A 13048-nucleotide genomic window follows, 5' to 3' on the forward strand; every position below is an offset into this window, starting at 1 on the left:
AGATATATTTTAGGATGAAAGTCTTCAAAAACTGGAACAGGTTGCCCAGTGAAGTTGTGGAATCTCCGGCTTTGGAGATATTCAAAATCTGGCCAGACAGTTTTCTTATTTGCATTCTGTATCTTTGAGCAGGGGTCAAACTAAATGATCTCCAGAGATTCCTCCCAAACTCAGCTCTTCTTTGATTACATGGATATATATTCACACACAATTTTTCACGCCTGGTCTAGAGATGTTATCACAAGATAACACAGCAGTTTGGGTCACAGACATATAGTAGTTTCAGCCCAGTGCTCTGTAAGTACAGTTTGGTTGTATCTGGAGCGGATATAGCACAAATCCAGTATAGAGTAGACAGTTTTGTAAGAATTCTTAAGAGATTGACTGCAGGACTTGTACACTAAGTTGTGTTTCTTTCTCTTCTATTCACAGTGCTGATTTGTCTCCTCTGCATTTCTGGGATCACACAGGTTCCCTTTTGGATTCTCTCTCTCTTGGGAGTGAGGTGTATGACAGTGAACTCAATGATCCCCGTTACGACCAGAGTCTGCTAGAGAGTCTTTTTTACACAGCTCCTGTAAGTAGAGAGAAAAAGCAAGGTGCTTTGTATGTAATCCCTAAGGTGAAGAAAATCAGAAGCTCGCATCAAAAAAAAAAAAGGCTACAAATTACAGTATTAGTAAGGCCAAGTAAGCATTAAGTATTGTACAGAAGCTTATGAGAACATTGCTTAAAATTAATATTATTAGCAAAATACTACTAAGACTACAAAGTCAAGCATTATATTTGGAAATTGCTAGGATTGAGGCTGTCAAGGGAGACAGGTGTTATTTAAATAAAATTCTCGTAGAATTCTAATTATTTCAAGTTATGCAATCCACAAGTTTTTCATTTTGATTTATCATGACCGTTATGTGTCTTTCTGGACAACTATAGTTATTTTTTTTTTAATGTGCATTAATTGCATTATTTTTGTTTAAGAAATCTGATTCCAGTTTAAGTGATTTCCTCAGTGATGATGATGTTAACTCCTCAAAAAAAGTAACCAAGACAGAAACTCTTAAGAAAGCTAATCCAAGGAATTCACAGAAGGATTCTAATGCCTTTACTCAGGATCAGAAGGTGACAGAAATTAAACCCAGGTAAATAGTTACATTAGTGACATGTTTTGCCACATCTTGCTCATTCTAAGTTAGTATTGGCAAGAATCACACTGTGTTATTGTGCTCCATCATTATCACACAGTTCACTGAATAACCATTTTGGTGGGGAATTTTCATAGCATCACTGGGAATGATGGAGCATCAGCATCAACCAGGAATTGCTATATATTGTTAAAGAAACTATTGAGATGCAGTTAGTTAAAATCATGAGTTTGCAAAAGATGCAATAAGGCTATTAATGACATTTTGAACAGTGAAAGCAGAAATGCAAAGGCCTGAGCAGGCCTTTCGACTGAACTCTTGCCCTGTCTCCTGAAAAAATAACCCATGTGTAACCTTCATGATAGATTAATGCCCGTGCTGAAAAAAAGAGGAGACTCCAGACCAGCCTTGTGCAGTTCTGTGGCCTTGTGTACGTAGCAGATATGAAATAACTCGCGTCCTATTATCTGTCTTTGCACAACATCTCTAAGTGTGTAATATCTCTATCTGCGTTACAGGGAGAGTTCTCATCAGCAGATGTTTCTCTGCTGAATTGTGGTCTGTCCTATAACTATAGTAAATAAACTTCTGTTCTGACCTGATCTCAATTGTATTCTCTTTTTTTCATGACAGAACCAATAAAAGTGTCCCTAAAAATCCAGTTATCAGGCTTTACTTGTACAATACAAGTTAATATTAAGGGGTTTTCACTTTTATTTTTCTAATTCAGCTTCAAACAACAATTTCTGAAACTTTTCTTACAAATACTGTTATTTTTTTCATTCAGATAAAATTCGTATCTCCAGAGGTACCAACACAAAACTGTTTACAAGTCTTACAAATGAGGCGCAAGTGAGATTTTAAATTATGCCAAAATCCTGTTGCTTTTCCTCTGCACACATCCATGTGTGTAACCGTATCCCTTTTTTTTTTCATATGGCGTTAAATACAGATTTTCTTTTTAAAGAGTTAGACTGCATAAGATTTTTTCAAAACATGGGACAGGCCTGGTTGTTTTGTATTACATACTCTATATGTTGTATATTGTAAGATTTCTGTTACAGAGGCCACCTAGTTTGTTGTAAATAATATAATAATAATAAATAATTTTAAAATATCATCCCACCAAGCTACAATTTTCCCTTCATGTGGTCATGTTAAAAATGTTTATGTAGCCCTGATTCTCAGTTTTATCATTTCAGCGGCTCTCCTGCGAGACCATTTGCTTTTCCAGAAGATCACAAAGAACAAGTTCATGCCACATCCTTGAGTGCAGACAGGCTGGCATTGCTAGGGCAAATACACCTAGCCAGAGTCATCATTGAAAGCTTGAAAATCCCTCCTGACATCATCCAGATTACACCAAGAAAGAAAGGCTTAATGGGGAAGCCTCCAAGGCCTCTATCAGTTAATAAGTGGTAAGAGGGATTGTTTCTCACCAGATTATTACTTGCAACTTCTAGGCAGATTTCTCTGAGGACAGTTGTGTAGTCCAGCTTACCTAAGCTCTCCAGGATTCCGAGGTCTTCCCATTTCTCTGCTCCTCTCAGGAAACTGTATACCATAGACTCCTAAAAATTGGAGATGTCAATAATTTATCCTGATGTGGGCTCACTTTAGGCTGTGTTGATTTTTGGGGAGGTACAAATCTGCTTTGTGCATGGCAGTACATTGAAAATGGAAGTGTTTTTTTTTTTTTGAGGAGAGTCTAACATATAGGTTATCTGTTGACTTCATAAAATAAGTAGTTTGATTATTCTAAAGAACAGAGTAACTTCATAAATTCTGAATGTAAAACTTGCCTGCTATGTTCAGCTTCGTACGTACGTAGATTGTGATTATCTAGTCACTGTTTTATTCACAGTACCTTCTTTGTTGACTACCACTTTCCTGTGGGAACCTCTAAGGATGCAAAAGGACAAGTCTCCATAGCAACAGAAATAACTCGAATAGCTTCAAGTAAAATCACAGATGATGGTAAGAGTGTTATTTTTCCACTTTGTATTTAGTATTGTTGACTCTTTCATCTCATAGAAATTAGTTAGTACTGTTTTCTATGTATTTTATTTGCTGCCTGAAAAATGCAGTATGATTATTGGCACCTCTGCCAACAGAGTTGCTGTGCTGCAGGTAGTGGAACACTCATTTCAGGGATGAGGAAGCCAAGTGATTTTAGGTTTTGGCTTCCAAGAAGTATTCATATTGGGACTTTCACATTTCTTTTCTAGGGACATAACAGCAACTCATTAAGTCTGTTCCTTCATTTCAGTATAAACCCAATATCCTTTCTGCAGTAGTATGAAGATCATAAAGTACTTTTAGAAATGTCCAAGATACTTCTATTTCAAAGAAATAATCTTGCTAGATGCTGAAGTGTGTCACATAACATCTGCAAGAGATCAGAGAGTCTGCTGAGTCCAAGACATCTTGACAAGAACTATGCTCACATAAGTAAACATTCATCTCTTTACTGAGAGTCACCAGTGTTCATATCCCTGAGAACCATTTAGGATACATTTCTGCCCTCAGTGAGCAGGGAAAGCTCTTTAAGCAAGATCCTCTCTGCCCAGTCTTCCCAGAAACTGGAATTTCAGGGTGATTTTCAAATGCTTGTCGCATATGGTCATTTGTTTGCTTTGCATCTTTCTTGGTGGTACTTGAGAGACCACCAATTCTGAGTTCTCTTGTATATCTTCAATCCACGTCCAGAGAGAATGTTTAATTCTTCTGAACCTGGGCTCTTTGTTATACAAAGATAATACAGCCTTCTGCACTTTGTCTTGTGTAGCTAGATTCCAGTTCTTTGGAAACTAGAAAAATAAACAGACATGGAAATAATTTGAAGTAGTAGTTGAGTCAATCTACTGTACTGTTATCTTTCCCGGCAGCTGTTTATCTCATTTATTAAAGATGTCCAATGGGAAAAATTCCATAGCCATCCCAGGCAAGATGTAGAAGTGCTGCACTTTCTGTTAGAAAAGTTTCCTTATGTCTAACCTGAGATTTTATCATCGCGAGAGTGCTTACTTTGTCCATTGTGAACAAGGAAAGCATACTACTTCAACACTGTTACTCTCTTTTCTAGACTAAACATCAATTCATTCAGTATTTTTTCACGGTTATTACTTTTTCCTGAACCTTCGACTATACTTGCAGCTCAGCTTTGTCTCAAGAGATGTCTTGAAAAATGTTGCTGGAAGTTAGACAGGGTTCTCCCACTGAAGAAGGGAAAGTCTTACTGTGTGCTAGGATGACAGACACCTGGTATCAACTGCAGCCTTTAGATGCTGTTATAATATTAATTTCGTCATGCTGCCCTCGGGCTATTTTCTGGACTTAGAATATGAAGAACAGTTTACTTCAGGCTTGATGTTAATAAGTAGTGCAAAATTAAATGATTACATGTGTAACACAGCAATATCCTTGGGAAGTTTTTTTTTTAGTTTTGAATAATTGTTGCTCCTGTGAGTAAATGAAGAAGAGTTACCTGCAGAGTTGTAACATAATTTAATAGAGTGAAACTTTGAACTGAGGATTCCAGCCTTTCCCTGTTCAGCTCCCAGCCTTGCTTGATCTCTGATTCTGGCAAATATGCAAATTTTCTCTGTCTTTCTGCATCCTTTTCAGAAGTGCCACCACTTTCCCCTCATACTTTCTGAGTTGAAAGTCTCAGCTCACCCTGCATGTTCTCTGCAGAGAGTGAAAATTTCCCTGCTCCTGATCAAGCTCAAAAAACAGGTTAGCTCTGGATCCAGCTAAGTGCTCACAAGTCTCTGTCTTCCTTGCAGCGGTGAAATTTCAACAGCGGTTTGTGTTCCCTGTCCGTTTTGGTGAAATGATGATAGAACACTGGTGGAGCTCTGATCTTGCTTTTAAAATCTACATGAGAAAAAACACACAGAAAAAGGTACTTCTTAAAAGTTGTTTATACTTTGTGTGTCATATTGAAAAGCAAAGAAATTCTTTGCATTTCTTTTTCCTCCAAATACTTACAAGGATGGCAGAGGCTTTTCTAAGTCTTCTGTGATGCTTCATTGCTTCTCAGCCATCAAAGACAAAACAAAGTAATGTGGCTTATCTAAGCCACTTCTTAATCACTCATTGTCAGATATTATGAAAGGAAATGACATTATGTGCAACTAATATAAGTTGGACTAATTGCTGTTCAACCTTATCACCCAGCTAAATGACTTTCTGAGTTCAAGACCGACGGACCAGAAAAATAGTCCTTCCCTTATCTTTAAAACCAATCTCTTGCTGTTTAAGCTTATTGGATCAATTACAAGCATTAGTCTTCAATGAGAGCACAACTCATTTAGCAATATAAAGCCAGTTAATGTGCATGCAGTTGATATCATTACTCTTCCTGGGGCAAGAGGAGTAACATGAGGTGTGAGAGGCAGGTGTAACTTGTACATTTGGGGAGGAGAGTGTCTTTCTTTTTGATAAAAATATTTGCATAATCATCTGCATGTGATGAAGACAGTGAGTGTTAACTCAGCTTGTGTTTTGTTTTAACCAACACAAAGGATCTCTGCGCATCTGTTGTAATAGGAGCCTTTCTTTTAATGCCCGAATAAATTGCATCTTGAAGTATGGAAATTTTGCTCAGTTACTAGGTTTTGGGATGTTCTTTTTTGCTTTAATCTGAAACTGTTTACATTAGGTACTGGGACAACGTTCCTTACTGTTGTCCTACCGAGACTTGAGATTATAACTAAGGGAAACTTTCCTACAAATCTCTGTTGGTACAGCTAGCAGTATAGGATTGGGGAGGGTGAGTGGCTGACCATGGCTTCCCAGAAGGTTTTTGTTTCATATTATGCCCTTAGTTCTTTAAACTTGACAGAAATATTGCAAAACGTATTGTTTTTCTGCCCTCAGCCAGTAGCCGTTGGCTCAGCAGCACTTCAGTTACGCAAGGTTGTTCAGTCTGAGTTGCTCACTGTCAGCTGTGAAATACCTGTGGAAAAAGAGGGAGATCAGACACAAGTTGGACCACTAAAGGTATGCATTTTACCATACAGAGTTTGAGTTAAATGACCTGTTGTTACTCATTCTGGCTGCATATTTGTTTTTTGCTTTTTTTTTTTTTTTCCCTTCCTCTTCTTTTCTCTCTTTGTTTTAATTTGCCAGGTCTCAGATACGAAGGTTTGCAAGACAGGATAACATAAACCTTTTTTACTTTAGGGTTTTGGAGAAATGTTTTGAACCTCCTGCATGTCTAAGGATGTTGCTGTGTGAGGTTCCCCTGACTGCAGGGTAAAAAGAGGGTCAATAAGCTAGGGCTTGGGTACAGAAACCACTCTCCAGGCAGATTTTGAGTGGCATATGTTCAGGGCTGCGAGTTTTGGCTGCTGCTCCTCACATGACTTGAGGTTAGGTCTCTCCTGACGCTCCTTGTCATCAGTACGTCGCTTCAGGAGTTATCTTCTCCAGCCAAAGTTTTTCGCAGCATGCACCACTTCTGGTTGAGAAGGATTAACAGTTCTGCACAGCACCATTGAGAGGTTTGCCAGTTCTGAAGACAAATCGCTCTCTAGATTAGCAAGTGAAGGGTTGAGAGGGCATTTGGGAATTTTACATTCAGAGCTCCTAAATTATTCCCAGAGAATGTGAGCACGGATTGCTTTTGTCACTTTATAGTTCACGAGGTGAGTGACGTGCTCTGTCACAGAGGCTGTGAAACATCTCCCTGAGAAGCCAGTCAGCAGAGCAGCTTGTAGAGGCCTTGCAGAAGGGCGAAACATAAAATGGAGAGCTTAGGTGATAATTGAATGCAGGGAGGAGAAATGCTGTGTTGTGCTGGAGAGTATGGAGTGGTACAGGATGTGAGAGGAGAAAATGGAAGGAGGCGTTGTGGGGAATTAATGAACTGAAGTTCAAAGCAAGACCTTATGGAGGGGGAAGCTACTACTTAAAGAAAATTGATTTTAGTCACCCTGTCTCTTAGATTTCTGACAGATGGCCTGGAACTCCTCATCTTTGGATGTGTTCTTTATATGTTTTAAGAGCAGATACCATTTGAGATTTGTTGCCACAACACCTTGCTTTATCCTTGCTAAGTCTTGGGCAAAGTTCTCACATTTTATGGCTCCAGTCCTTTTCTTTATCCTGCTACCTTATCTTCTGGGCTTCAGTTTGTTCCTCCCCTTCTTGCTGCCTTGTCATGGGAATGAATCCAGTAGATCTGAGATGCTCTTTAGCAATCAACACTTGTGAATTAACAGTTGCAGTTCATTTAACCCTTGTTCTAGTGGTTCTTTCATTGGTTTCACACACATAATTTCATTCATACTACTCTAACTATTTCACTTACAAATCTTGACAATGTGAACAGGCAATTCAGATGTAGGACAAAGTGGTAAAAACCAAAACAAAATCCAAAAAACCCAACCTCAGAAAAACAGAAGACAAATATGGTGAAATATGTAGACCAGTGGAGAGAAGAGGGAGCCTACAGAAGGGAGAGGAGTTATGGACAGCTAAAATCAGTAGGGAATGTAAAAGTGAAAAAGCAGTGAAAGAACACATTTATAGAGAGAAGTACTTTTTTGTATTTTTCTCATGCAGCAAGTACTGTAGCAAAGTGGAGCAAGTGACAGTTGAGGTAACTTTGCCACAGTACTTTTCACCTTGGCTAGGTGGGTATTCATTTTTAAGTCAGCTTTGTGATTGGTTTTTAATTTTTCTTTTTTTCAGCTGTAATTGTATAGTTTTGTACTTCAGTTGCTGCTTTATTTGATAAAACCATGTGTAATTTATTTTGCAGTGACAGTTGTAGCTTGCAACCAGCTTGTGTTTAAAATCAAGGCTTCCGGGTGATGATCCTAACACAGTTCTCGAACAAAACGTGCAATGCATTTCCCTGAGTTTATGTTGCAGTTTCTTTGCCTTCGTATGGGGTGCATCTGATCAGCCCACTTTGCTTTGCACAATGCAGGTATCCTTAGAGCTTGCAGCTGACAACAAAGACTTCACCCGCACTGCTGCCAGGTCAGCTATGGCTGTGCAGCAAGTCCCAGCTCATGCCGTGAGAAGTCCCCAGCTGGAATTCCAGGAGCCCAACAGGAAAAGCATGGATGCAGAAAGCCTTCGCTGCTTGAAACTTAACAACTGTGAGGACTCGCAGAAGACGGGAGCAGCCAGCATAAATGTCATGCAGCCACCGCAGGCTCTACCGACCTCTGTAGCCCATAATCTGATGACACAAATAACGGCATCTGAAGAGGATGGCTTATTACTGCACGTGCTGTTGATGGTGCCTGATGGAAAGGATTTCGTTGCTGGAGACTGTGGGATCCACAGTTCTTGTAATGTATATTTAAACTGCAAACTGTTCAGCACCGAGGAGGCAACGAGATCTGCTGTTATATGGGGCACAACACAACCTGCCTTTAATTTTTCTCAGGCAAGTCACATGTCTTCTCTTTAACACTGATGGAAATGTGATATTCCACGCTGACAAACGTATTTCAAAGATAAGTTACTTTTTATACATGTGGGAACTTCACTATTTAGCTCTGTCCAGTATATTAAAAGTATTTTCAGTATTGTTTTGGCTGCATTGCAGTTTGAAATGCAGTTCCTTGAATCATCCAAGTAGTACATGAGATTTTTAAAGTAAAAAGAGAAATAGTCTGAAAACTTTGGGTTAAAACTTAAAAAAGTTGACATCTACTTTCTTTAATTTTGGCACGAAAACACATTGTTGATGGCATCTTCATGGCATCCTAATATGTAGACTTTTTTGTTTGTTTCATTGCTCAGTATTCTTTGTTTTTCTCAATGGATTTATCAGCACAGAAATGTGTGCGTTAGTGTCCTGATATGGGCCAGTACCTTCCCCCAGCAATTAGCAGAATTTCAGGTGTTTAGTAAAGTTATGAGTTTTTAAATGGACATTTTTCTCTGGAGATGTCAGGATGCTGAGATTTGGTTTACTTTTTACAATACCTGGTGATTTGTGAGACTCCTTAGTCTTCAACTGAGAATGGAATATAAAAACATAGCAAAAGACATCTAAAATATTTGTTTGAAATTATTTATCTGTTGTTTAGTAAACAGGCATTTAAAGATAAAAGCAATTATTTTTAGGATAGCATAAAGCTTATGTTAAAATGTATCTAAATTACATTTATTTCATGGCTTTCTCTTTTCTAAGCCTACCAGTTTTCTGAAATTCAATAGGCAAGCATGCATTTAATTTTTCATTTCCAGTTCTAAAGAGCACAATTCGGTAAACCGGACTAATGTAGCATTACCAGAATGCTCTGTGTTTAGCAAATAGCTTCCAGCATGTTCTGTGTACTAATTCTGCATTAAACTCTTTCAGGTGATGCCTTTTTCGTTGACTTCCAGACACTTGGAGCGGCTGAAGAACAATGTCATGATTATTGAAGCGTGGAACAAGATGGGAAGCCCTGGCCATGACAAACTGCTAGGACTAGTGAAGCTTCCCCTGCATCAGTTTTACATCTCATTCAAGTAAACATCTTTGCTCCATATTATATTGGGTTGGGGAATACTGTAACTGCTGCTCAGAGAAGGGAGAGAAGGATGGTGTCTTGGATTTGCACGGAAGAGTTCATAAGTATACTTTATAGCAAAGGGCGTTTTTGTTCTGCCAAGCTTTGTGCAGCACTTTCCTACACTGAGCAATATATGGGTAAGTTACACTTTCCTCGTACAGAAATACACATAGACTGTGAGAAGTAAAGACACTGTGCTGCATCAGGCTTGGAGGTTAACTTGTGATCCTCTGAAACATGAAAATTATAAGAGATCAAAGTGACTGCACAGGAAAAGGAAGCGTGGCTTTCCATTGGTGATTTTCCAAGGTTATGACTGATTGAGTGATTTTGTTCCTGATTATGCTCTGCATAGTTCCCATTGCTAGGGATGCTGTAATTTTGCACAGCACAGGATAATGCTTGTGGTGTCAAAAATGTCTCTAAATACTTCATGTTTTAATTGTTGTCTTACCTGATGGGTCCCTTCAGAGCTCTTTGTTCTTTTTGGTTCAGTTTTGGCTTCTTGTTCAGTAAAAAACCTGTTTACAGCAATTTAAATTGATAGAAATATTGGACAGAAGAGATTCTTTCTAATACAAAGGATTAGTTCTTTTAATTTTGGTCAGACAAGTGACAGATGGAAATGAGATTGCACTGGAGCTGACTGGCAACTACTTTGTTAGTTATTCACGTGTCATTTGTATGATTTTTTTTCCCAATCCACTGTAGTTTACTTGTGTAGATCTTCCATGTATTAGAGGGTTTTACTTTTCTCTGGGAGACTGTCCCTGTTCCTTCTTTTCTTCCTGCACAGGTTCATCCTCAAAGGCATGTAACTGCCTCATAAAACTAGAATGTGGCTACTGTGTATTAATAGGAGTCTTGTTCCAGTTCACCACCTTGTTCACAGTTTTCTAGGCTGGCTTATAGCTTAAGGCTGTCTTAGTTTTTTGAGACCTTTGCTTTCTCATTGCTGAAAATAGCTCATGGATCTGTGCTTTGTGAAGGCTAATGTAATTGAGATGGATTTTGGAGTAATGGAGATAGATTGGTTTCTAACTTCGTTGAAAGTCCCATCTACAATGAGCTTTGTGTGATTGTGTTCATATTCAGATGGCTCATTCTCTTGCTGGTGCATTTTTGTTTTGATCTGTTCTAGAGATCCAAAGATTTCCCATCTGCTTCTTCAAGCTCAGTATCCGGTAGTTGCTGTGGACAGCTATATGCCCGTGATAGATGTTTTTACTGGCACTAGAAGTGGAAGCCTGAGGGTCGTTCTGGCAATGGGGTCAGCTGATCAAATAGTGGCACTGCAAAGGCTAAAAAATGAAGAAGGAATGGTACCTCCCATCACACAGCGCCCTTTCCACTCTCTGGACTCTCCACCTGTAAAGCCCACAATGGTACTGTTCGATAAATTCCAATTCTTGTCATTAGGGACATACGAAAAGGTTTTTATGAGTGGGTTCATTAACAGACTGGTGATCCCTAATCTCTTTTGATGCTATAGCCAGTTTTGTTATAAATACTCACATTCTTTGCAGAACTATGTTGTTTCTACTCTTTTCTTATCCGTTTTCCCTTACCAGTCTTGCCATTACTGCCCTTTTTCCTGCCCTGCTTATTTACTGTTGCAATCTATATAAGTGCATTTAAAAAAAATAAATCAAGAAAATCTTAACTGTCAGAGCCGTTTTCTGTACCATACAGGTTCTGCCACTGCCTTTGAGTTGGATATATATGAACTGTCATGGTTTTTATGTGCTGTGTTTTTTCGCTTTTGCAAGAAAAGAAATTGCATTTCAATTTTTCCAAAGAAAAATTTCTTTGAAGGTTTCTGTGAACTTTAGGGAGAAAATAGCAGATAGTGGTTCTGAGCCCACCACCTCAGGCTTCTTAGTCTCACGTTCCCAGTCCTCTTGTGTGCTGTTTCCTAAAAAGTCATCCTTCCCATGTGGATTTCCTTGTTTTATTAGCAGTTAGAAGAAGAAGGGGAAGACCTGATGGAGCATGTGTTTGAAATCCATGTGGAGAGTGTGAAAGGACTCATGCCCTTACAGTCCACAGTCTGGGGAGAGGCTGACTGCTACGTACAGTACTATTTCCCAGTTCAAGAGGCTGGTTGTGGGGCGCTGCCAGGAACAAAATTGCACGAGGATGGTAAGTTTCTTTTATAATCCATCCTTATTTAAGAGCATTGCTTTAGTTAAATATTATTTAGTCTTATTCTCTCTGCTTAAGTAAGAGGGAGGGTGTTTTTCTGAGCTTTCATGCAGGCAATACTTGCTCTCCTTAGAAGATGGGCGTACAACTGTGCTTGGGCTGTGTCAGTAAATTAAAAGGCTGCTTTGACTCAGGCAAGTGGCAAAGTTCCTAGCAAAAAAAGAAATCTAATTCTGAGTCTCTTTACATGGTACCTTTTTGATAAAGATAGACTTCTTTTTGTTAAAGAAGACTTCAACAACTGATCCTGCAAAGATTCAAGAACAGATTTGCAGGGATACTAGGACTGTATACAGTTAAATTCAACAACGGCTTTACATACGCAGGCCTTTCAAGGTGCTCATTTTCCTGAACACACCGAGAGAAGGCTTGTCTGCCTTAGATCATTAGTATTGCAAAAGAGAATTTAGCTCGTTGCAATTGTAGAACAGGACTTAGTGTTGACTTCGAGTGCTTTGAATTGGTAATGTATATTTCTGCTGAAAAATTACAGTCGGTAGCATTGTTCCATAACAACTGCTGTGGATTTTGACGGCTTCCAGCCACGTTTAACATCAGTTTCCAGCCTGTGGGTCACAGGTTCCTGGGGACTGCATGAATTGCTTGTAAAAGATTTGTGAAGAGAAACTAGGAAGAGCAAGCCTTCTGGTGGTGAAGGACTGCAAATAATACAAGATCGAAAACCACAAACGCAACCATTTTTAACCAACTCTGCTTGTCTTGTAGGAATCGTATTAAAGCTGTTTCGCACAGCAACCACCTTGTGCATCCCTGATCCTGTCTTTAATGATGAGCATCATCATTCTTTGTTGGTTCCTGCTGAAGTCCCGGTCCAGAGGCTCCTGGTCAGTGCATTTATGGCACCAGGAGGGACTGGAGGAGGAATCCAGTTTGAAGTCTGGTGCAGGTACAGAATAACATCCTATTCTTTGTAGATGTCACAGCAATGCAGATAGAGACATATGTGGTATCAAAAATTCCTAGCTATGGGACGGATATTTATTAATAAGTGAAAAAATGGTGAGCTCATCAACATTTGGTGATGAATATCTGTATTTAAGTGATTACACTTAAGACACATGAGCCTTTTTTTTTCTCCCCAGGGGTGCTACTCTTCTCTTCTTATAGCTTCGTTAGAAAGTATGTGTTCTTAGTTTGCTTTCTTCC

General features: G+C 39.0%; 1 protein-coding gene across 5 annotated transcripts in view; it reads left to right on the plus strand.

Moving 5' to 3' along the window:
- The window catches only part of C2CD3 (C2 domain containing 3 centriole elongation regulator), a 54409-nt gene that overhangs the window by 6668 nt on the left and 34693 nt on the right, over window positions 1-13048 (plus strand). For 4 of the 5 annotated variants that reach the window (XM_054056657.1, XM_054056655.1, XM_054056658.1 and 1 more), the window contains exons 8-18: window positions 433-577; window positions 982-1142; window positions 2348-2563; window positions 3010-3122; window positions 4934-5052; window positions 6030-6152; window positions 8089-8556; window positions 9481-9632; window positions 10818-11061; window positions 11635-11818; window positions 12608-12788. In XM_054056657.1, coding sequence (XP_053912632.1) covers window positions 433-577; window positions 982-1142; window positions 2348-2563; window positions 3010-3122; window positions 4934-5052; window positions 6030-6152; window positions 8089-8556; window positions 9481-9632; window positions 10818-11061; window positions 11635-11818; window positions 12608-12788 — 2106 coding nt within the window. The remainder of the gene's footprint in view (window positions 1-432; window positions 578-981; window positions 1143-2347; window positions 2564-3009; window positions 3123-4933; window positions 5053-6029; window positions 6153-8088; window positions 8557-9480; window positions 9633-10817; window positions 11062-11634; window positions 11819-12607; window positions 12789-13048) is intronic. The other variant, XM_054056659.1, reaches the window with a different exon arrangement.

The sequence above is a fragment of the Cuculus canorus genome, chromosome 1 (genome assembly GCF_017976375.1).
Source record: "Cuculus canorus isolate bCucCan1 chromosome 1, bCucCan1.pri, whole genome shotgun sequence".
NCBI classification, from domain to species: domain Eukaryota; kingdom Metazoa; phylum Chordata; class Aves; order Cuculiformes; family Cuculidae; genus Cuculus; species Cuculus canorus.